A 24223-nucleotide genomic window follows, 5' to 3' on the forward strand; every position below is an offset into this window, starting at 1 on the left:
TTGGTGAGACAGAGGGCCCGGGCCCCCAGGAGTTAACACGCAGGAGCCCTGCCAAGTCCAAACAAAACTGGCAGGGCGGCACAGCCCTTGGGAACCTGGCAAGCCCCAAAGCAAATCCCAGCACAGTGAAGGCCTCACAGCTTTGTCCGCAAGCCGGACGCCCGGGGCTCTCCTTGGTCTGGGACATCAATGCGGGAGCTTTGAGAGCCATATGGGCCTGGACAGCCCTTGGCTGGACACAGGACAGGCTGGGCCAGTTCCACACAGGCAGCAGGCTGTGAAGGCTGCAGCCATCCGTGAACCTGGCAGCCCCCTCCCCAGATCCTTCAACCCTGGGGGCCTGCCATACCCAACCTCAGGGACCCTCATAAACCAGGGCAGCTCTTCCTGAACACTGCTCCTGGCAGGCCCTGGACTGGGTTTCCACACTGGGGTGAGGGAGGCATCGGTAGGGCATGTTGGGGATGGGGTGAGAGTCTCCTACTGGGGCTACCCTTAGACCTGCAGCTGCAGCTTCCTCCCATGCTGGGGTCCTGGAGGAAGCACAAGCCTGTGCCCACCCCCAGGCTTGGAAGCCTCAAGAAGCTGCATGCGCAGCTGGACACAGCCAGCCCAGAAGCCCCCGAGCAGCCGTGTGCACCCGGGACTTGGCAAGAGGCCTGCTGCCCCCGCTGCTGTCACTCCCCACAACCATTTTCTCCCCAGAAACTCTCCTCCAGGCAGACAATCCTGCCCAGCTCCTGCAGGGCAGCCTTTATTTGTTCCCAGTTTGGCTCTGAGCCAGCCCTGAAAATGCTGTCAGTGTGGGGCACTGCACAGCACCCAGAGACCAGCCCCATGGGCCTGGAGCAAACAGTCCCAACGCCCCCCATCTGGACTCATTTTGCCCACGCAGGAAGCTCCAGGAGGGAGCCAGCCTATCAGCTCACCCCAGAGCTGCCCTGCTCTGGAGGAATCTGGTGGGCTCCAGGCCACACATCACCTCCTCATGCCCTGCCCAGGAACCTTCAGGCCCCAGGCTTATGGAAAGCAACCCACAAGACGTGGCCCACATAGATAAAAAGCATTTTTTTTTTAATTTTATGAAATCGATCTGTACAAAAGTTAGCATAACTTGGTCAGAAAGTAGCAGAACGCAGCAGGCAAGTGACAGCAAAAGTCTTTCCAAACTTGACACTGAAAAATAGATGGCATAAAAATGAGTTTGCTGCGGTTCCCACCCCCAGAAAGAGATATGCAAAAAAAAAAAAAAAAAAAAAAAAACCCACATTTTATTTTTTTTTCTAGAAAAAGGTAGGAAAAGTAGAAAAAGTAAAAAGAAGCAACTTCTCGGGTGTATTCGGCTTTACAAAGTTTCAAAGGCACAAGTTTCCATGAAGTAGACGGTTATATGCTCGGCACACAGCAGAAGCCGGGTGGTGAATCAGTACCAGTCTCTACAACTAGGAGCCCAGAGACATTTAGTGGAGGTTTAGTTTCACAGCTTGGTAGGTGGCACCAGGGCCTCAGAGCCAAGATTGTTCTTTCACTTTCAGGGAATTTCTGTCTTCTACCATTTGGCACAGCCACGGGCAAGGACCAAGTCCTCCCTTCCCAGCCGACCTGATGCCAGCCAGGGCAATCGACTTTGATCAGACCCACAAGGCAGCTCTTTCCTCCTTCCCTCAGCCCTGGCCTCATGGGCCTCTGCATCTCAGGGCCTCCCAGGCAGCCTCCCAAAGCCTCCAAGCACTGCACCTCCCTCCCCCCCCACCCCCTCGGCAAAGCTTCCTGGCTTTCCTGTCGTCTTAAGTTCTACTCTCTGCACAAATCACTTCATTAATTAAAGATAAAATAATACAGAACATAAATACATCCTTAACAGCTTTGAAAACAAACACGTTTAAGCTTTAAAAATAAAAAATCACTGGAAAAAAAAATTAAACACAAAAAGAGAAGTGCTGGTCACAGCCAAACCTTGCTGGGAAGAGCTGTGACTACCAGGAACGCCTCCATCTGTGTCAGTCCCAGGCGATATCTGAGTGTCAAGGACACGTGGTCACCGCAGGAACACATCCCGTGGTCCCAAGGGGCTCTCCAGGTAGGACAGTCCAGAGACCTCAGGCCCCTTCCCTCCTATCCTTGGTTCCATGGCTGCTGATTCCATCCATCAAGGTGCCCAGCCAGGCGCTCTGTCTACGGGTCCTCACAGAAGGGGCATTGGACAAATGGCTATCCGTGCTCAGAGCGAGATGGGAAAAAGCCATGTCTGTCGGCAGAAGTGTGGAGGCAAAGGGACGTCCTGTGACAGTGCCTGGCTTCCTGCACGCAGACCCCACAGGCACCTGATTGTGGTCACGTTGCCTGCTGCTGGCTGGCTGGCACAGGCCTTTCAGGGGAACAAGGGACTTGGTCATCGGAGGCCCGGCCAAGTCCCCGTGATGAGCATCCTCAGGGCCTGGTCAAGGTGGTGTACACAGGCTGGTCCCAGTTGCCACTGGGGCTGTGGGCCGGTGGCACAGAGAGCCCGTTGAGCAGCGGCGAGGCATAGGGCCGGCGGGAGGAGTGGAAGTAGGGGTACTGGTAGAGGCTGGGTGCGTAGCCGGCATAGGGGCTGTAGTAGTTGGAGGCCTGCAGGTCGGTGTAGTCACACTGCGCGCTTGCGAAGGAGCTGGCAGCTGTGGCGGGGGCAGCACTGGTGACGCTGGCCTGGGCGCTGTAGGAGCTGTAGTCGGAGCGACCTGGGGAGCCATGTGGCTGGTCACCATAGTGGCCTGGACTCAGCTGCTCCGTCTTGATGTGCGGCCGTGGGGGTCCAGCCTCAGTGGGTGACGCTGAGGCTGATGGGGCTCCCTTGTGAGCCCACACAGGGGACACCCCGACACTAGCCCCAGAGTGGGAGTAGGAAGTACCCCCATAGGAGCCAGCAGCAGCAGCCTGGCTGGGCTCTGCAGGCAGGGTCGAGTGGCCATTGAGGGGCAGGTACTGGTCGAACTCATGGACGTCAAAGGTGTCCATATTGCTGATGACCTCGCTGCTAAGCTCTGAGATGTCCACGTTGCTGAAGTCGATGTTCTGGCGGCCGCTGTCCACCAGGCGGCGCCCTTCTGGCTTCAGCTCCTGCTTGCCCCCGCCAGCAGGGTGGTGTAGGTCTGTCTTGGGAGTGGTGGGCGGGGTGGGCGGCCCGTGGGTCTGGCCTGAGGAGGAGAGCACAGTGTAGATGAATGCCCCTTCTGTGGGGCGGGGCGGGGCCAGAGGCCGGCACCAGCACCAGGGGAGCGGCGGCAGGTAGGAATCAACGAGTTTTTGTTTCTTTACACTTCCCAGAAATTCCTGCAGTCAGTTCTAGACCTCACTCCTCGGCAGGCCCAGGAAAGAAAATTCCGTTAAGCACTGTTCTACAGGAAGACCCAAGGCCCCCCCCAAAGACCAAGATGGGGAGGAAGATGGCTGGCCTGGCCCCACCAGAGCTAGCAATAATGGGCCACTAGCAGAATGCTGGGCCCTGTGCCCACAACCAAGGTGGATACATACAAGACCCGTTCTTCCCATCCATGCTGAGCAAACTGACGCTCAAGGGCTCTGGCCAGCTGACGCTCAAGAGCCAACTGACGCTCAAGGGCTCAAGGCTGCCTGGCTGCAGGGACCCCACTACCTCAGCCTGATTTTAAAGCTGTGCTGCTGACCCCATGCAACCAGCGGCTCACACTGTAGCACGGAGAGTGTGGGTAGGTCCAGCTGAGATGTCTGCAGGGAGCACTGGCCATGCAAAGCTGCTGGACCCTCAGCAATCCTGTGGCTTAGGCCCCCCAGTGTGTCAGAAACAGCTGCAACCAGGGGCTTTGGGGGCTTTCCCAGGGTACCCAGGAAGGTTGGCTCTCTGATAGGCGCCTGCCTACCCTGCGGTAAGCCCCTCCCCGGGGCTCAGGCCCACTGTTGCTTTCCCCCAGGAGGTCAGATGCTCAGGGACCTGGAGCCCACCTGTGTGGTCACCGTGGTGGTGTGTGTCACCATGGAGGCCCGCATCAGCCTTGTACATGGTGCCACCAGGGTGGTGGCCCAGCTCGGCCCCCGAGTCAGAGTCGCTCTGGCCCGTCTTCATGCTCTTCCTCCGCCGTGGCTGGTACTTGTAGTCTGGGTGGTCCTTCTTGTGCTGGACCCGGAGCCGCTCGGCCTCCTCCACAAAGGGACGCTTCTCGCTCTCGGTCAGCAAGCTGCAGAGCACACAGCAGGGCTGGCCGCGGGGCCTGGTGCCGCCACGGTGCAGCCAGCCCGCACGCACACCACCGGGAAGTGGGCTGGGTGAGACATGGCCAGGAAACAGGCTGGGGCACCGGACCAGGCCTCCCTCCACCAGGGAACCCTGCCATGCATTCACACCTCCCAGGCTCCAAGCAGGCAGCACTCCCCACTAGGAGCCTGGGGGGCCCGTTGGGTCAGGTCTGTGTGCTTACTGTGGTCAGAGGAATAAGACCCAAACTCTCCACCCTCCTCCTCTGATATCCCCCTTTCCAAGCCTGTTTTATCCCTCCCTTTGGGGCTTTCTAAGGATATGGGTAGGACCTAGCTGAGAAAAACACTATGAACAAAAATCCAGGTGGCGTGGACTCAGCTGGGTTTGCTGTCCCTCCATGGCCAGCCTTCCAGAAGCAATGGCAAAGCCCAGCATCTGTGTTTAGAACACATCCCCAGGGCTAACTGCCTGTGGGGCAGGGTTCAGGGGTGCCAACTGGGAATCCTGTCCAATCCAGTCCAGAGTACCTGACACTGTGCCCCAGATCCAAGGAGAAGCCAGGAACCACAGACAAAGCACTTGGTGGTCAGGTGAGGAGCAAGAAACAGAAACCAGAACCCCAAACCCAAAGTCATCCATCTTAAGCCCAAGCAGAAGACATTTAGCAGGGTGGGCTGTCCCAAGCAGCAAGCCTTCACGGCTGCCTCCCTGTCTTCTGCACCCGCCCAGCTGGAGCACGCCAAAGAGTGCACAAAGCCTTTCCTGCACTCTTCATCCACTCCTGCCTTCTTTGCTTTGGGACAGGTAGCTAGGGAAAGGGAGAAGCATGGACTGCAAAAACCAGCAGACCTTTCTGGCTCCCTCTCCATGGGAAATCTCAGGGTTTCAGCCCTTTCTCAGGAGGGGGCACCTCCAATACCAGCTGGCTGCCTGCCCCTGGGCATTACAGGCCTCCTGATGGGGCTGGGCCACTCACGGTGCCTGTCACAGTCCAGGGCAGGGTGTCCTGGGAGTGGAGGATGCATTGGGAACTGCCACACCAGCCACTGCCTTCCACCCACCTCCAGACCTGCACCTGATGACTGGTCTGGGCTGGCCAGAAGGTATTTTCCCCTTTGGACCCACCATGGAACCGTCGGGAGGAGGCACTGCCAGAGCCTGGAACAGACCACCAACTCCACCAGCCCCTCCACTCCCCCACGAAGAAGTGGTTGTCCACTGCGCTACATCCCCGCTCCTGCCCGCCTTGCCTGACCCTGCACTCACCGCCACAGCTTGCCCAGCGTCTTGCTGAGTTCGGCGTTGTGCAGGTGCGGGTACTGGTCCGCCAGCTTGCGGCGCGCCGCCTGCGCCCACACCATGAAGGCGTTCATGGGCCGCTTCACGTGCGGCTTGGCCTTCAGTGCTCCACCGTTGCCACCACGCACGGGCATGGGTACCAGGCTCCAGTCGTAGCCCTTGAGCACCTGCGACACCGCGTCGCGGATGCAAGCCGGGAAGCGCTCGTCCGCTGCCTCGGCTGCATCGCCTCGGCCGCCGCTCCCCGCGCCCGCCGCGCGGCCAAGGCCCTCGGAGCCCGCGGGAGACGGAGGCGCATCCGAGTCCGAGTCCTCCACGTGCGACATGGAGCTGGCGGTGCCGGATGGGCTGCAGGGCGGCTGGGCGCGGGACTCACTCATGTCCAGCATCGGGGCCGCGCGCGGACCGACGCACGCTGTGGAAAGCGCTCGGGCCGCCTCCCGCCTGCGCTACGGCCGCGGCGGGACCCAAGATCGCTGCGCGAGGCCCGGGCTTCGTCCCCCGCCGCCGTTCCCACTCTGGCTCCGCCGCCGCCGCAGCTCAGTCCTGGCTCCGCGACCCGCAACAAGTTTCTTTAAGCCGAGCACGAGGCCCCGCCCCGCCCGGCCGCGGTTGGCGGGCGGCCCCCCCCAGGGCGGAGCCTGACCGAACGCCCCGCCCGCTAGAAGCCCGCGGCCCCCGCCCTCTAGGACGCACCACGTGGGCCCGCGCGTCCCGCAGCCGGCGACCTGCCCGCCCCTGCTCGGTTCCCCGAAGCCCAGAGGGGAGAGGGGCGCGGGCGGGGCTCTGCGGCGCTTGGTCCTGTGCAGCTCAGTGCGTCCCACGCCGCGAGAGGAAGTGGGGCGCTGGGACCCGGCCGTAGGCTCACGGTGGGTCTGGAGCCCGGACGCCCCGCCTGCACCTCGTGGCGCGGGGACAACTGCTGCCGGCGCCGAAGCCTGGGTCCTCGGCGCTGGGCCACGCGACGGCGGGATCCGCCGGCTGGTCCAGGTAGCGCGCGCCCCCGAGCCGGGGGACCTGGGTCGCCCGCAGCGTCCGGGGCAGCGATGGGGGCGCGGTTGCTGGAGCCCGGCAGCCAGAGGGGCGGGCTCTGGGAGGGGCCGACTGACCACTGCCGCTGTCAAGTCCCTGGGGCCGCTGGCGGATGGGGCGGCCGGACGCGGGGGCCCAGGGCCTTCCGGGCGTGACCCGGGGCGGGGGTGCAGACCCTGGGCGGGCGGGCCTGGGTGGTCCAGCGGAGGCGGAGGCCACGCCAGGCCGCTGCGCCTAGGGCGCCTGGAGAGGAGGGGAGGGGGCGGGTGTGCGGGCCAGGGTGACAGTGGGGTCGGAGAGGGGACATTTCCCAGGCGAGTGCTGAGCCCCGCCTGAGCCCGCCCCCGCGAGCTGGCCCCAGGCCTGGCAGTCCCCAAGGGTGGTTTGGATTCCTTTCCCAAAATCTAGGGAGGCGACAGGTCTGCCGGTCTGTCACCCCAAGCAGGCCATCTCCTTCTAGCTGGCCTGTGAAGCCCAGGTGACCCTAAGCAAGGCCCCCTTGGTTCTACTGCGCAGTCCCAGGCCCTCGACCCTAGGGTCATAACTGTGACATCGCAGTGATCCTTTTCCTTCTAGGACAGCAGAAATGGCTGCTTTATTGCAAGGAAAAAATCCCAAAGGAGAGCCCACTGGCTTGAGGGTGGGCACAAGTACACACTCCCCAGTCACCTTACCAACTCAGCTGCCCTTGGGAGACAGTCCAGGGCCACCTCCTATCCCGTTGCTGCCAGACCCAGAGACCATCTCACCCTGGAGACCATCCCCCCAGCCTCCAGGCTCCGGAGCCACCTCTCCAGTCTAGTCTGAAGGCCTTGGCCCTTGTCTCCTTGGGCTGAGGAACCCTGAAGTCTTGTTTTGGGACACCTTACAGCTTGCACCCTGAAGGTTGCAGGACCTGTTCTTGCCACCACCAGGGCTGACATCTAACAAGGAGGTGACTGAGAAGGCACCGTCTCTGCCAAGTGCTGTCCTTCACATATTGGGATTCGGTCCTCTGAGCACAGGTGGGGAGCTGGCTCCCTTCCCTCTGCCCCCTGTCAAGAAAGACCCCTCCCTGCCAGTCTGTGGTGGCTTTCCTTCCCTCCTTACCTTTCTGTGGTCTTTGAAGCATCCCAATCGGTGAAGACCACTGAGGGAGGGTGGAGTGCAGGTAGGGCTTCTGTCTGGGCACCTGTGGGACTTACCGTTGGACTGAGAGTCACTCATGCAAAAAGAGGAGCTATCAGAGGTACTGAGGATGATCCTGGTCCAGCCAGGCTGCCTCTTAGCCTCTGTGCTCGGGGGCTCAGATCTGCCCCTCCCTGGCCTGGTGCTATTGGGGTCACAGGTCTTAATGATGAGATCCCTTTTGCCAAGAAAGCACAAAGCAGAGCTTGGGTTAGATGCTTGTGATGAGCAGGGCAGCCACTCTCTGGCCCCCCAGGGGGCGTCACAGGCTCATTTCTCAAGTCCTTAGGTCATGATGAGGTGACTCCTGAGGCTCTTGAAGGAAAGGAGGCTGATCCCAGGAGTCCAGTGCCTGGCCCAGGTCACTCTGGCCCCCAGGGAACTGACGGGGGGGTGCTGGTGGGCAACCCCTGTCATGCATGTGCAGGCCACCCCAGGATGGCAGGGAGAGGCTTAGCCCTGGCCAGCCCAGGATCAGGCCCAGTGCAGTCTGCCTGCATGTTGGGGTGGGGGGGGGGTGCCCTGAAGTCCACCTTCCAGGGTCATCTCTCAGCCATCTCAATGTTTTCAGGAAGATGCCAGCTCCATTAGTGCTGACTTGGGTTCCTGTCCTCAGCCACCAGGCAGGTGCTGAGTGAACACTGGGATATGGCTTCCAGAAAGGGAGATGGCTAAGGTGGGTCATGTATACGGATTAAACACGGCTTTGGGCCAGTACTTTTATAGGCCATGTAGTCAGGGGCACACGACACAGCCCTTGCCCTGAAGATGCAGGTGTTGAGAGGGGAGGCAGAGGCTTCTCTCTAGGGGTGAGATGCTCCCACAGGGAGTGGGCTTTAGAAGGGTGGTCCCAGAAGGCTTAGAGAGGTGACAGTTCAGCTGATGGAAGCTTTCAATTTCAAGAAAAGAAGCAGAGGGCATTTCCAAGGTGCAACATGTGCAAAGGCCCTGGGGCAGCAGAGAGCACAGGCCTTCAAGAACAGAGAGAGCCATGGTGACTTAAATTTCAAGAGGCAAGCTGGGCACCATGGCCATGGCTGTAATCACAGTGACTTGGGAGGCTGAGGCAGGAAGATCACAAGTTCAAGGTCACCCTGAGCAACTTGCTTAGACCTTGTCTCAAAAAATAAAAAGACCTGGGGAGGTAGCTCAGTGATAGAGCATCCCTGAGTCAATCCTCAGTACTGCAAAAAGAAAAAAACAAAAAGCCCCAAATACCTCAAGGGGCAACTACTTGAGCCACCTCTCCATCCCTCATGGGCCATACTTGGTTGCCCTGGTAGGACCCCACCCTCTTCCTCTTAGCTCTTCCTGTGTCCAGCCTCCTCTGTGGTCTGGCCTGTCCACATGACCTCATCCTGGTCTGGAGGTCTGTGTGGTTTCAGAGGGAGGCTCTGACTGAACTTGAACTAGGTACCCACTGCTGAACTACTGGCCCTGGACCTGGGAAAGCTGAGGGAATATGGCCACTGGACCCACAACCCCAGCAGAACACCGTTGGCAATTGCCAGAACCAGGGTTGGGCTGGCAGGAATGGGGGATATGGCTTCCAGAAAGGGAGATGGCTAAGGTGGGTCATGTGTATGGATTAAACACGGCTTTGGGCCAGTACTTTTATAGGCCATGTAGTCAGGGGCACACAGGGTGGAGTGGGTTTACACTTTACACCAGAAGTGTGTCTGGTCTGATACAAGACACCTGGGCCTCCAGCACCAGCCCTGTTCCTGTCCTGGCCTGGTGGGCTCTTCCAGGAATAGAGAGACCCCCTTGCCACGCTGCCTGTGGGAGGCCTGCATGCAGATGGAGCTGGGAACTGCAGGGCCAGCTGTGGACTGAATGCCATGGGGAGGAGGATACCCACTGTGCTGACCATCCACTGCCCTTCTCCCTGTCAGTCTGCCTGGCCATCCTGAAGTCATGGAGGCCACTTGTCCTTGTGCTGTCTTTAAAAGAAAAGCATTGAGGGAGGGTGGAGTGGGCCTGTGAACCCCAGGATGGCATGTCCTCCTCTGTCCACAGCCCTGACCTCGGCCTCCCTTGACCCCTTCGTCCAAAGTGGCCTGTGAAGCAGCCAGCACTGTGTCCCAGCACAGCACTGGAGATTAATTGGTGCTTTTAATTGCTTGCTGGTCTGGCAGAAATGAAACAAGGCAACAGAGAGGGGTGAACTGCTCAGAGCTATGGTTCCTAAAGGCAGCTCAGCCTGCGCTGCTGGGTCGAAGAGAGGCAGCAGAGGGGCACAGAGGGCCCTGCTTGGTGCCCCCCAGGAGTCCCGCCTCCCTATAACAGACATTCAGGGCTCTGGGCCAAGCTGTTTGCTAGTCCCCTTTCCCTTAATTTAGTGGTCTCAGGGATGCTGAGAACGCTGGTTGGAGCAAAAGTTCTGGTTGGGGCCACAGTGGGTCCCTCGGTGGAGCTGACGTCTTCCGCCAGCTTGAGAGCTGGCACACACCATCCTTCCACGCACTCTGAAGGTGACAGAGAGCTGCCCACATCCCTGCCTCTTGGCCCTGCAGGGGCAGCATTTCCTGGGCTCCTATTCCTGGAGCTGGTCCCCCTGCAGCCTGCCCGCTCCTGGCACTATAACCAGCTGCCAGCAGCACCTTCCCCAGAAGCAGTAGAGTCTGTTGCTAGTGTTTGGACTCAAGCAGGGACTTCTTTGGGACTTCTGCACTTCCTAGGCCCATCCCTGATCATGTGGGGTGGAGTGGGTTTGCACCTTGTACCAGAAGGGTCTGGTCTGATACAAGACACCTGGGCCTCCAGCCCCAGCCCTGTTCCTGGTATTCTTCCCCAAACCCCTTCCATGCTTGTTCCCCCACAGCCTTGTTCCATTGCAGTGCCTGGCTACCCTGAACTCTGGTTGCCTGCCCACCTGGCCTTGCCCACTGGAACTCTGCCCTTCACCCTCACTAGCTCCATGCCACCCTCCCCTGGGCACTGAGCTCCACTGGGAAGTGACACACGGGCCTGGGAGCAGCCGTCTCATCTACGTGCAAGAGGAGAGCCAGGACACTGACGGGGAGTCTTTAGAAAAGCAGCCTTCTGGGCCCACAGGAGGCTGAAATCTGTGTCCACCCTTCCAAGCCCAGCTTCCCAACCTGAAGAGGCTTCTTGCCCATCACGTCCATGTTTGTGACCCCTGAAGTGGAGCTGGTTTTAAGTACAACTACAAAGGCAAAAGGTGGCTTGAAGTAGAGCTATCACAAAGAAATCTCTTCTTGGTCAGAGGGGTTCTGTTTGGCTCTGGTCCTGGCCTCCTCTGCTGAGATGGAAGGTTCCAGACACCCATCAGTGCCAAAGGCAAATTAAACATACCCATGAAAAGCTCTCTCTGTCTCCCAAGCACTTCCTTCCTGAAAACAGTGAGGGAAGGAGGTTTTAGTCAAGTGCTGCAGTGAGTCCGTGGATGACATGGCTCCCCGGCTATGCCAGGCTGGGGGTGCTGGGGTGCAGAATCCAGCGTTGGGTGAACCTTTACTTCTGAAGGCCCTGATAGGGTCATAAGCACAGAAAATTGGCTGTGCCTCCGAGCCTAGGACCACAGGGCCCGACATTGGGTGGCCCTGCCCACAACACATGCCTGGTGGTTTAAAAGGCTATTTGTTAGGCAGCACTACTGGGGTAACTGATGACCAGCGGAGTGACCAGTCCAGCCCACAGGCTAGGCAGTTTCCAAGATTTCTTCCAATCCAGAATATAATTCCAAGTAGAAGAAAAGGACTAGGGCATTTGGCACAGGGCTATGTCGCTGGGACGCAGCTGCATGGAGAAGCTTAGCTTTCCATGCTGCCGAGAGCTGTGGCTCACCAGCTTGCAGGGCACTCAGGGCCACATCTCCCAGGGTGCAGGGGGAGCAGGGACGCGCAAGAGGAGACCTCCGAGCCAAGCAGAACAGCCGCGGGAGTCACGGTCAGCAAATGGCACAGCACCTGCTTGCTTGCCCCCACCCGCACCTGCCAGCCTCCCACGGGGGTTTGGCCGCTGGACAGTCAGGGTGGGATCAGCCCAAACTGACCACCCCTCCTAGAGAAGACAACAGATGTTAGTATCGACGGGTCCTGCTCCCTTCCCGCAAACAGACTTCAAGACGTGAAAAATTGGGGTAAATGAGGGGTGCACGATTAGACTTGGGCCCAAGCTGGGTTCTTGTGGGTGCCAGAGACAGCTGCAACCACATGTCAGGGACAATGGCCCTGATGCGGTGGGGGCTGCCAGGCTGGGGTGCCCGGGGACAGCTGGACGAGGTGCTGACAGAGGGCTCATTCCTCTGTGAAGCCGCTGCGCAGCTGCTGGGAGTGTGGCCAGCCTTGGGCTGTGTGCCTCGTCCCGGGGGCTGCCCTGGAGGAGGCTGTGGGTGGCTGGGGCACAGGGCCCACCTGGGTCAGGCGGGCTGTGGTCCCCTGATGCCAACCAGCTCAGTCAGGTTCTGGCAGCTCCTCTGGGGCCCTTCCCTCCCCATTCCCCTTTCTCAGCTTTTTTCCTCCCACAGTCCTGGGGCAGCCCCAGTATCTCAGCTCCCCCTGGCCTCTCCTCTCAGCTTTACATTTCCTCCTAGTTCTTGCTTGAAAGTAAAGCCCAGGACCCTCCCCTGCCTCAAGGCAGAGCTTGGCCTGCAGGTGGCCTGCAGGGTGCAGGACAGCACCCCAGGGGATTCCACCTGGCCTGCAGCCCCCCCTCTGTGCCAGAGCCAGCCTCAGCCACGCAGCTGAGTCTGGATCTGCAGAGGTTTTATTTTTGATGTGGGGCAACTTCTTAGGCCTAAGACAGCTGTACCTTAAACCAGATGCTCCTTAACAGAGAAATAGGTTGAGTTTTGTGGACTTTCCCCCACCAACAAAAGCAAAGCCTTCCAGGTGATTGTGAAACTACTTTGAGGACATTCTTTGTTGTTTTATTTTTAAATTTTTTATGTGTTTACTTTGTAGTACTGGGGCTTGAACTCAGGAGTGCTCTGCCTATAAGCTATATCCACATCCTTTTTATTTGAGACAGGGGTCTTGCTAAGTCCCTGAAGGTGGCCTTGAACTTATGATTTTCTTCCTTTAGCCTCCCTTTTACTTTTACTTTTTAAAAAAAGTGCCTTGCTCTTTTACTTTTAAAACTGAGGTGAAATTTACACAGCATGAAATTAACCACTGTAAATGGCTCTTCATACATTCACAATGCTGCACATCCAGCCTCTATCTGGAAACCCACACCCACCAAGACTCACACCCCTTCCCCCTCCCAGCCCAGACGACCTCTGGGCTACCTTCTTTTCCCTTGGAGTTTCCCATTCTGGAGAATTCCTGCAAGAGGAATCACACAGCTTGTGCTTCTCTTCTCACTTAGCTTGATGTTTTCAAGTTTCACCCATGTGGTAGCACACGTCAGAATGTTGTTCTCCTTTATGGGCAAAAAGTACCATAGTGCAGTTTCAATTAAATTCAGGTTGAAATGGGTGAGATCTCAGTAATCAGCCGGCCACTCCTTGGGGGAGCTCTGCCCTGAGTGACCTGTGCTTGAGCCAGTTCCAGACAGCCTCCTGGGAAGACAGACCCAGCAGGAAACTCGATCTGCAGAGGACGCAAGCTCCCAGCAGACCCTTCCGCTGGCCTCACCCACCCTGGGCAAATCCAGAGAGGGAGCACGGAGCCAGCTGAGCCCGAGAGCTGGATGCCAGAACAAGGGGCCCTTTTCTGCTCTGCACAATGCCCCATTGTGCCCTTCTGAAGGGAGGACAATGCAGCCCCAGCAAGGGGAAGCTGAGCACAAAAGAGCCCTTTGTGAGAACTGTCCCCACCTGAAAGGCAGCACCCAGGGTCACACCTGATGGCAGAGCTGCCCTGCCTCGCCTTCCGTCCAGTGCAGCTCTGGTCTCCAGACTGGGACCTGGAGAAGCTCTGCAGGCTTTGTCTGTCCTTCCCAAACAGCAGTGCTATCCATCCCGTGTCTGGCATCCAGACAGCAAGGAAGAAAGGTGCAGGGCAAGGGCTCCCATGAAGAACTGTTCCTCCAGTCCCCAAACTTGGAGACCTTGGGCACATGTTGCTGCCCTGCTGGAAGCACAACAGGATGTGGCAGGTGTCTGTGCCACCCACTGCAACATCTGTTATAGGTCACACTTCACAGCTGGGCTCCTGAGGGAGGGTCTCTCAGAAAAAATAAAGGCAAGCTTTGAAAAACTTATATAAGATGTACATCAGTGCTGTTACCCCAGCAACAGGGGAAGGCTGGGGTTGGGTTTGGGGAGGAGTCCCAGCAGTTACCCATCTGGCTTAACTTGGAGAGGGGCAACTGTCCACAGACAACCCCTCATGATGCTTGCACTGCAGGTGGGCGAAGGTATAGACAGACACAAAATCCGGATCATTTGACGGTGCAAGCATTGATAATTTATATGTCAAAACACTGAGTGCAAAATTCAGAAACTAAAGACAAGAAGATGTAATACCAAATAGAACCAAGAAAAACATTTGCAATATACACAAAGAAATAGGACCTTTAGTATGTAAAGAGTGCTAACGAATGAAGAGGGAAAACCCCACACCTCTCTGATTGCTTCCCAAGAGCCCTGCAGTTCACCTAGGGTTGTGCCCACTGTCCTGCGCGCATCTTCCCTCTGAGAAGTCTCAGGAATGCCTGATTCACCGATCCACAGTCTCAGAGCAACACCCCCCCGAACAGCGACTGAATGGCTTCTACTATCAGAAGCAGAGTTGCTAGCTTTCGTGGGGTCCTGCTCTGGTCGGTGATAAGTTCTTCCCTCCTCTGAGTCCTCGATGGTCCCTCTTTGCTCAAAGCCTGTAGGAACGTTGCCTATCTAGTAGGAGCTTAGATGGCTGTGCAGACACCCCCATGGAATTTCGGGTGGGCTAGGAAGCTGGAGTCGGCCCTGCCCACTCTGTACCCCACCAATTGCGTCGGCTGCCCAGCTTCCTCCGCGGAAAGCAAAAAGGAGGCGCCTGCACCCCGCGATCCTCGCGGCCCGGCCTCCCCTGTGCAGGCACCGGATCCACACCGCAGGGAGCGCAGGACGCACTTTCCATTCGCCTCCATCGCGCTTCTTCCCTAGAAGGCCAGCGCCCGGGACTTTCGCAACACCGGCTGGCGGAACGAACCAAGGAGTGAAGGAATCCCGAGCGGCCCCTGGGCCCTCCCAGCGCAACGCCCCCGAAGCTTGCGGAGGTAGGGTGCCTGCCCGCGCGTGGGCAAGACCCACCAGACAGTGGGCGTGGCCAGGGCGTGGTCTCTGCGATCCGTCCTCCCCGCGCAGGCGCTGAGATGGCAGCAATGGCTGCGCCCGAGGGGTCACTGAGGAGGCGGAAGATCGGGGGCTCGGGCCCAGAGCCTGGGTCGCCGCCCGCACCAGGACGCGATGACGCTGGCTGCTCCACCCGCCTGCGCACCGGCACCTTCTGGCTGACCAGAATCGTGCTCCTGAGGGCCCTCGCTTTCGTCTACTGTAAGTGCCTGGCGGCGCAAGAAGCCGCCCGCGCCCCGCCCCTGCGCGGGAGCCCGCGCCCGTGGACACGCGCCCCCTTCTCCCGCTCGCTCCGCCCCTCCGCCGGAGCCCGCCCCGCCCCTGCGTGAGCACCCGCTCCTCCCGCCCTTACGAGGGAGCTCACCGCCCCTCCCCCGTCCCCCCCCCCCGTTTGTCCTCCCCACCCACGTCCGTCGGCTCCGCCCCCCGTCCGCTGGCTCCGCCCCCTGCACGGGAGCCCGCGCCCCGCTCCTGCACGAGCCCGCTCGGTCCCCCAAATCCCCCTCGCACTGGAGCCCATCCTATACCTACAAGGGAATCTCTCCCCTGCTTGAGTCCGCTTCGCCCCTGTAGGGAAGTCTATTTCTTCTCCCGGTGTCCTGCACCTTCCTGCGAGACTGGACCCTCATTAGGCTACCGGTGTGTGTGCCTAGATTTTCCTTGAGATTGTATGAAGTTGTGTTTCCTTTTCCCTGTGTAGGGTCTCAGCGGTGCTGCCCTAGGGGTTAGGGGAGGACAAGGGCTTTTAGCTGGTAACTTCGACATGGTCACCTTTGCCTTCTGTTGCCACTCATGCCCCGCCCTGCTGGGGATGGGGCAGCTGCCAATCCCAAATACTTCCCACTTGGGTCCCCAAAAACCCTGAATTTTGGTTTGAGGGTATGGTTCTCTGAGCATGTGGCCCAGCCTGTTGATAAGGAAGACCAAACAGAGTCCCCCGTAAGCCTGAAGGCCGTGAGAAGGCCGAGCCTGGACAGCCCTGCTGGGCTAGGGCAGTCACCCTTAGTTCCAGAGGGGCTGTCCTGGCCCTACCTAGGCATGGCTTTCCATGGTGGGTATAGAGCGTCTCTGCTTCATTTCCTCACACGTGGAAGGAGTTGCTGAAGCTGGCTTGCGGAGGAGCCAGGTCCACTTTGGGTTTTGTGTGAGTGCAGAGGAGAGCTGGGGCCCTGCCCAGTAGTCACTGGGGTTGCCAGTGTGAACTTCCACTCAGTCTCTCTTTAAGCTACTGTGGAAAATAGCCATGCTCGGGGTTGCCTCATCCTGCAGAGTACTAAGGAGTCATTCTGAAAGTTTGCAGGGACACAGAGACAGGACCAACCTAAAAGTGCATTTGTGAGACCTCACTAGCATGAAGCAGGGGAGCCTCCAGCACAGATCTGTAAGTTGGGGCTCGGGTTTCCACGTGAGCCAGTGGAGCTTTTGGTCTCTGTTTACTTCGGAGGGAACCACTGTAAACCACAAAAAGGAGCAAATATTTTCAATCTGGTGCCTAGCAATTTGCTGTGATCCGTGCATTTCTTTTCTACCTTGTGAGTAAGTGCATCTAGGGAGAACCAGTTTTCTGTCTTTAGGGTTGTGGTTTTCTGGCTGAGAGTTGTGGGCAAGTGGGCAGTCCTCCTGCAAGGGCTCTTTCTAGGAGGTCCTGGATCTCACTGGCACTGCATCACACTGTCTCTCGGGATCCCAGGGCTCTTCCAAGGTGCTATAGGACTTCTCCAGATATTTCACTGGAATGTTGAGTCTTGCGATACTTCCAGCTACTGAAGGATATGTGATCAAACATAACCATGTGTGTTCTATGGGAAGCCTCCTGTTGAGAGGCATTGAATTTAGGGAGGCTTGGCCTCATGCACAGCGTCTTACGAGGCACATGACAAAGGTGCTTTGGGTGAGGAGACCTGCTGAGGAAGAACAGGACAGTTGCTTGCCAGTGAAGCCGCGCAGCCAGCTGGAGGCCGGCGGCAGTGCTCTGCCTTCCCGGTGCCTCCAACAGGGGCATGGTGTTTATTTGTGGAGTGCTGGCGTGTGTAGGTGCTAGGGGTGAGTTCTACCCAGATCTGAGTGCATGGGGCCAGCTGCTGGGCATATGCTGGAGCTGAGGCCAGGCCACCCAGGTCCCTGTCACTGTAGTATGTGGACTTGCCCTGAGAATGCTTGTGGTGCTGCAAGCACCACACTTGCAGCCCACAGTGCTTCACGGTGCATTCACTGGGTTCGCCATCATCTCTGGGGGACAGCGAAGGGCACCGTCAGTCCTGGCTGTGAGTCACCATGAGTGTGATGGTCCCTGGAGGCCTGTCCCTGCACCACTCCCCATCACAGCACAGTGTCCTGAGCACCAGGTTTACACCTGGGTAGTGAAGATTCCCTGGAAGGATTGAGGCTTTGGAGGAGGTGGTGGGCACCCCTGGACCCAGATTGCTGTTTTCCTGTGATGGGATTTTGCAGCCCAAGTCATGGGATCGGGTACTCTGGAGTATGAAATGGCACCCACTGTTGCGGTCCCCAAGTGCAATGAGGAAACAGCCTGAGAGTGGGCATTGCATTCAGGGTCACAGGGCAATGTGGGCTTCCCTGAGACACTGCCCCCTACCAATGGTCATTGCATCAAAAAATGTGACCTGTTGTTCTCTGAGGAAGAGGGAAGCTGGCAGAGACCCCCCAGAGCCTTCCTGGGGCATGGCAGGAGGGTCTGTGGCTGCCTGCTCACCAGCTGAGCACAGAGCTGTCATGCCGTTGCCCACTCTAGAAATTAAACAGAAGTACTAAGGTCCCTTTGTGCAGTGGCTCCAAGCAGTAAGGGATTCTTTTTTTTTTAAAATATTATTTAGTTTTAGGTGGACACAATATCTTTATTTTATTTTTATGAGGTGTTGAGGATCGAACCCAGGGCCCCACACATGCCAGGCAAGCACGCTACCGCTTGAGTCACATCCCAGCCCGAGTAAGGGATTCTTTAAAGCACCCCATGAGAGGATGTTGAGGAAATGACCAGTGCAGAGCCTCTGAAACCCCTGCCGTGGACTCCTGGAACCTGTGGCAGTGCGGTGTTTGCTAAGGCTGCCTGGAGGCGGGAGGATGCATGGCCTCACCCTGCTGCCAGGTGCTGTGCAGAGGCTAGATACACACTCGTGTTCCCTGGGCTGGACTCAGGTGGACTGTCCCCCTGCTAAGGATAGTTGCACCCATGTGCAAGACTCATGTGGGTAAGATTTCTTTAAAAACCTGGTGTAAAGGCTCCAGGCCTGGCTGGGGCCAGATGCAGTGTGCGTGGGTTTGCCTGCCTGCTGCACTGCCCTGGGGAATGCAGTGTGCGGGAAGCCTGTCAGGTGCATCCTGGGCAGCTGCTCTGGTGTCCTGTCGTGTGGGGCAGACGACTCCACAGCAGGTGAGGTGAGTCTACATAGCACTGGGCAGAGCCAGGGCTTGTCAGCCCTCTACTAAGGGAAATCTGGCGGGCCTGAGACCACCTTGTTTGCTGAACTTTAGCGTTTCTTTGGAAAATTTAAGAGAAAAGTGGAACCAAAAGTATCCCTGGTCTTGCTTGCTGAGTCTGCTATGTGAGTCCTCAGGAGGCAGGTGCTGTTCCTCCTCCCCAGGCCTGGGGGTGGGGGGCATGTGCTGCGTGGCTTCCACGGCTTCTAGGCTCCTCCGTGGCACTTGCGGTGTCAGAAAGCACGCGCCTACCTCTGAGCAGGGGCCAGCGCATAGCCACATAACTGTAAAGAAGAACATAGAGGCGTTGTGAAGAGCAGCTAGTGGGAAGTGTGTCGGGAAGGTCTGTCCTAACATTAGAGCAGGTCATCTGAGAGGGACAGCATAAAGAAAACTTTTCCTGTAGAGTGCTGGGAATTGAACCCAGGGCCTCCCACGTGCTCTGCCACTGAGCTGTATCTCAGCCCCAGTGCAAGGGTGAGTGGCTTCTGCCGACCTGCCAGTCCTCCTGGACGAGGCCTCCTTGGGCCACCTGGCATTTCCTGCTCCCATCTTTCTTCACATGTTGGTGGTTGGTTTCACTGTGAGATCCTGTGGTGCTTTGAAACAACACGGGTTCCTTTCTCCGTTTATGTTTCTCTGACTTGGGTTGACGTGGAGAGAGGCTGTTTTCCTGTGAAACTTAAGCCCAGTCTGTCTTCATTGTTTCTGATTAATAGGAAGTTCCCTTTGCTTCTTGCTTTGGAATCAGTCTCTGAAATCATCAAATTGGTGAGATCAAATCATGTTTCCTGGTATGCGCTGGAGTTCCCAGTGTGCTGTTGGGAGGAGCTGCCCAGTGCTTCAGCCCTGGCTGGTTGGGCCCTCTGTGGAAGGAGCTCCTGCCAGTGACGCAAAGCCAGGCACCTGCCCTTCACCTACAGACAATGCCTGGGTGCACATGCACCTGGCCTGGGCCCTCTTGGAAGCTGATGCGGCACATTTGGGTGTGGCTGCTGGGCTGTGGTGTGTCCTCCAGGTTGCTGGGAAGGGCAGTGGCAGGTAGACTCAGGCCACTCCTGCCCAGTGCTACAGGCAGGAGCAGTGGGGAGCAGGGTACGGGGGAAGGCCTGGGGAGCCCTCAGCATGGTTTCTCCCTTGGTAGCCCCTGGACCCTGTGCTGTTTCTGCTGGTCAGCTCCTCCCTCAGTCAGGAGGGAGGCAGGGCTCAGGGTCTTCTTGCTGAATTGCATTTGGTGGATTTTTAAGAAACATTTACTTTTTAAATATTTTTTAACTATTAGTCAAACTGTGCACTATGGATTTTTCACTAAAGCTCAGGACCCCATCTAGGGACCCCCCCACGGTGTCAGCCCTGCTTTCTCATGACCTTGACAGTGCAGATTCCTCGATGTGTATTCTACAGAACATCCCTCAAGTTGGGTCTCAAGTTGGTTCTGTCTGATGTTTTCTCATGATCCACTGGGGCAGTGGGTTTGGAGAAGATCTTACCACTGAGCGGGGCCCTTCTTGTGATACCTACACGGGTCACCTGGTTATGATGTGGCTGCTGCTTGTCCCCTCTGCCTAACTGCACTTTCTGCCTACTCTGTCTTGGGCAACCAGTCCCTGAGCCCAGGCCCAGGGGAGGAGGGATCCACAGCATCTCCAGGAGAGGGTGTCTAGGGACTCTGGAATCCTCTGAAAGGAGGGCTGCGTCTTCTCACAACTGTTTGTAACCAATCCTCTGTGCACCTTGGACTCCATGTCCAGTCTGCACCGGGCTTTTGCTTCCGCAAGATGACTATGCTGCTTAGATTGCCCAGCTATGGCTACTGGTGGTCCCTGTGGGTTGTTCCTTGCACCCTGGCATGCCTCCACCTGTTTGTCCAGGTGCCTCCACCTGTTTAACCCACAGAATGCCGTAGCCCCACTTCTGTTCCCTGCCCAGCCCTGGAGTCTGCCACCTCTTCAAGGAGCCCCAGCTCTTCTGGGTGGATAAAGGTGTCAGAAGCCTGATGAGGCGGGAAGAGCTGTTTGTATGGAACCAGGCCATCGTGTGCACACTAGAATGTCTCTTCTCTTGCAAGCAGTGTCCCACTGGCCCCTGGGTGCCTCTGTCCTCTCCTGGCTGGGCAGTCTTCCTACAGATGTTTCCAGGGAGCTGGCTTTTGGTTTTGTTGCTTTTTCAACAGCTTCTCAGTGCTTGCATGGTCTTCTCCTCCATGGGTGGATGGGCATGGCCTGTCCCTCACAGTACTGACTGGCCTAGTCCTTTCCTCCCTGCTTGGACAGGCATGGCCTGTCCCTCAATAGGAAGTTCCCTGTGCTTCTTGCCTTGGAATCAGTCTCTGAAATCATCAAATTGGTGAGACCAAATCATGTTTCCTGGTATGCGCTGGCCCTGACCTGGTCCTCTCCTCCCTGGGTGTACAGGGCATGGGCTGTCCCTCACAGTACTGACCAGCCTGGTCCTCTCCTCCCTGAGTGGACAGGCATGGGCTGTACCTCACAGTACTGACTGGCCTGGTCCTCTCCTCCCTAGGTGGACAGGCGTGGGCTCTCTCTCACGGTACCAAAGCAGCAAGGTTCTTTCCAGTCATATAACCTGGGGTCTGAGGCTATGAGTGCTGCCGTGAAGGTGTGGTCTCTGGGGATGAACTCTGACTTGGGGTTCAAGTTGAGGTAGCTGGGCTTCCATGTGAGTAGTAGTGCAGCCTTCAGCTCTGTGGGGTCACCCTGCTGACAGGCACTGGGGCAGTTAGAAGCCGTGCTTCCAGGGCTTGCTCCCACTCACATCCCTGTGTGTGGCCTTTTTCTCCCAGCCGTGGCATTCCTGGTGGCTTTGCAACAGAACAAGCAGCTGATTGGTGACCGAGGCCTGCTGCCCTGCAGGGCATACCTGAAGAGCGTGCAGCAGTACTTCCGGGAGCAGGGTGCCTGGGATGCCTGGAGCTATGCGCCCACCATCATCTGGCTGCTGGACTGGTCAAACATGGACTTCAACCTGGACCTGCTGGCTCTGCTTGGACTGGGCATCTCGAGCTTTGTCCTGATAACTGGCTGTGCCAACATGATCCTCATGGCTGCTCTCTGGGGTCTCTACCTGTCCTTGGTCAACGTGGGACAAGTCTGGTGAGTAGAGCTAGGGCACAGGCATTGCCAGGCCTGTTACTACACCAAGTGGATGGAGCACCCTGCACATACTCCTCAGGGCTCTTGGTACCTGGAGGGGGCATGAGTCTTCTTAAATCAACCCAGAGGAGCGTCATGGTCACTTAGGAGGTGGTAGGGGCTGCCGATTGCCACTGGGCAGGGCCTTTCTGCTTGTAAAGGCATGTCCCTACTTGGGACTACATTTCCTGCCTGCTTGAGCCATGGCAGATGGGAGATGTGGAGGCAGAGTCGCTGGTGGGCTGCTGCACGTGTGCTGAGGGACAGGCCTGGCCCAAGGCGTCCTCCTTCCTCCCCTCCCTGCTCTAAAGGAGCCACACAGCCAGCAGCAGGCACTGTTGGGATCACAGATTGGCCCTGTCCCTGATCCTAGTGTGGGTTCTGGAACTGTGGAGATGGGGGCACTGGACTTGTAAAAGCCGAAGTCCTGTGGACCACAGATGGACAGGCAGCTCTGAGTGTGGGACAGTGTCTCCTGGACATGTGGGAGGTAGACCTGGGCACCTGTGTAGAGATGTAGGCTGTGGAGGACTTCTGGGGCTCCTTGCAGTGTTCCATTAGGAGCTGTGGGATTTGGCACTGGGGGCCATCTGCAGAGCTGACTTGGCAACTTCCCTGTGACTTTGCCAGGTTATCTTGGTATACTCCAAGCTCCTGCCCAGGGTCTGGGCCTCCCCTCTCATCATGGGCTTTTCTGGCCCCTGTGCCCTGTGGGTGTGTCAAAGACTTTGCAGGCTGGGATATATATGACTGGCACCAGCCTCAGGCTTGAAGGCAGCCCTCCTGAGCCAGACTGCAGAAGAGCAGCCATGGCCCCTGCTGCTTGCCACGGGCCTGGTGTCCACGTGCCACGTTGCCACACTGGCCAGAGCTCTGTCCTCTAGTGAAGGAACTTGGGGCCATTCTAGTTTGTCCACAAGCCGTGCAGATCAGGATGCTAAGCTGTGTACTGTCCAAAGGAGAACCAAGGGGCTTATTGCAGCTGTGGCTCTGGCCCAGGCATGCTTTATTAGACCTTCTCAGGGGTCACCGAGTGGCCAGGGACGTGTCACAGTGCATACATATGGAAACTGTTATTTCCTGGACAGGACTTAATCTGATCTGTCACGTTTTTGATTGAAGGGTGAGGATGGACACAGGTTCTCATACAGCCCCTTGGTGGATGCACAGTCCAGCAGCTGCCTACCCTGTCCAGGCCCTCTGGCTGCCCCAGGTGGACATCTGTGTGCAGAGTACTGTGAGCTGAGGGTAGCTTGCCTTGCCCATCTGCTTTCCCCAGGCAGGATCCCAGGCTGCTGCCTACTAGGTGACTGACCTTTCCTGTCTTCTGGTGGTGACAGTTGACAAGCATATGGTGATTCTGGCTGCATTTTTCTGTGACATCCTGGAGGCTGCTGTGACTGAGACATCATGATTTTAATCCAAACCAGAGGAGGGAGAACTTCAGGTAGCTGTGCCTGATTGCAGCAATTGGAGTTAAAAAAAAACCAAAACAGCCAGGAGCCCCTGTGGTGTACACGTTGGCGACTCTCTCGTCCTGTGAGTGCCTAGGGCCTTGGGGAGTCCTCAGCCAGGGGAGTGTGCTGTTTTGCTTTGAAAGGTGCTTTTTACTGATCTGTGATGTTTTGGTCAGGAAAGATCCACTCAACATTTAAATGTTTGGAAACCACCTTGAGGACTTGTGGAAGTTTAAATGTTTGAAAACCACTTGAGGACTTATGGCCAAGAACAGTTTTGTGTTTTTTTTTATTTGGAAAGAGGTTCTGTCCCCTCCTGTGGATATGTTGAAATGAGAGATGCCCTCCCTGCAGCCTGGACCCTGGCTTCCCCGACGGTGGCAGTTTAGGGTAGCTGTGCTAGGGGAAAGCAGCCTGGGGCTGTGCAAGGGAGGCTGGACCTGCCAGGCAGAGAGGCTGTCCTGAGGGCCAGGACAGCAGTCAGACAGTTGGTTCCTTCATGCCTCACTGATTTTGTTGAAGAAAAGAGCATTCATTTGGGTCTGGGCCACTCAGACAATGTGCACGCTGGTAGCTGTGGCCCTGGCAGGTACACATCATGCTCCCCCAAGAGTGGCTGCTGCCTGGGACCAAGCACGGGTAGTGGAAAGATGTGTCCATTCATCTAGCGTGCCACTGTTAGGAACAGCGCCTATCACGGCTGGCTTGACCTGTCTCCCTGCTGTGCTGTGAGCTGCCAGTGCTCCCCTTGGAGTCCTGTCCTGTCCCCTCTCATTGTGACCTGTCACCTCCCTGGTTAGACCAGGGCCCGTGACCAAGCCCCACCTCAGGAGGGAGCATTGGCTGTCAGCCTCTGGAACCTGCTGCAGCTGCTGAGTGTCATCATGGGATGTGCCTCCCTGGTGGCTCCCTGGACGCCGCTCTGCGTTTCCTACAGGGAACAAGAGGCTGTTCGACCCCCTGATGTTGCCAGAGCAGTTTTGGATCCAGAGTTTTGTGAAAGCATCCCCCTTCCCCCTCACTCGTGTCTTGTATCAGTGTGGACATACTTGTGGGAACTGATGTCCACTTGATTCACATCTCCCTGGTTTTCCTGGCCTGGGACCCCATCCAGGACCCCAGGGGACACATAGGCTCTGAGGTTCTTCTCAAACTTCCCTTGTTTCTGATGCTGGGATGGTTTGGGGAGCCCCTCTACTGGGACTGGCCTGTGGTTCCC

The 24223-nt window shown here is 57.5% G+C and overlaps 2 protein-coding genes across 2 annotated transcripts in view; one reads left to right on the forward strand and one right to left on the reverse strand.

Annotated features, from left to right (window-relative positions):
• Positions 1–1722: 1722 nt before the first annotated feature.
• Positions 1723–6013, reverse strand: Sox8 (SRY-box transcription factor 8). Its single transcript, XM_027940361.2, has 3 exons — positions 5480–6013; positions 3961–4193; positions 1723–3176 (listed from the first exon to the last, which is right to left on the reverse strand). The coding sequence occupies exons 1-3, from the start codon at positions 5899–5901 to the stop codon at positions 2431–2433; spliced, it is 1401 nt and encodes a 466-aa protein (XP_027796162.1). The 5' UTR covers positions 5902–6013; the 3' UTR covers positions 1723–2430.
• Positions 6014–14953: 8940 nt separating this feature from the next.
• Positions 14954–24223, forward strand: part of Lmf1 (lipase maturation factor 1) — a 61127-nt gene continuing 51857 nt past the window's right edge. Inside the window, exons 1-2 of the mRNA XM_027940798.3 lie at positions 14954–15158; positions 21199–21508. Of these exons, the coding sequence (XP_027796599.2) occupies positions 14978–15158; positions 21199–21508 (491 nt within the window). The 5' untranslated portion in view covers positions 14954–14977. The remainder of the gene's footprint in view (positions 15159–21198; positions 21509–24223) is intronic.

The sequence above is a fragment of the Marmota flaviventris genome, chromosome 19 (genome assembly GCF_047511675.1).
Source record: "Marmota flaviventris isolate mMarFla1 chromosome 19, mMarFla1.hap1, whole genome shotgun sequence".
NCBI classification, from domain to species: Eukaryota; Metazoa; Chordata; class Mammalia; order Rodentia; family Sciuridae; genus Marmota; species Marmota flaviventris.

Bases quoted from the DNA above. Each gene is read 5' to 3' on its own strand.
- Sox8 (XM_027940361.2), bottom strand. From the start codon at position 5,901: ATGCTGGACATGAGTGAGTCCCGCGCCCAGCCGCCCTGCAGCCCATCC. The intron at 4,194-5,479 runs GTGAGTGCAGGG...TGTGCTCTGCAG, and splicing joins ACGCTGGGCAAGCTGTGGCG to CTTGCTGACCGAGAGCGAGA. The intron at 3,177-3,960 runs GTGGGCTCCAGG...TCTCCTCCTCAG, and splicing joins CCACCACGGTGACCACACAG to GCCAGACCCACGGGCCGCCC.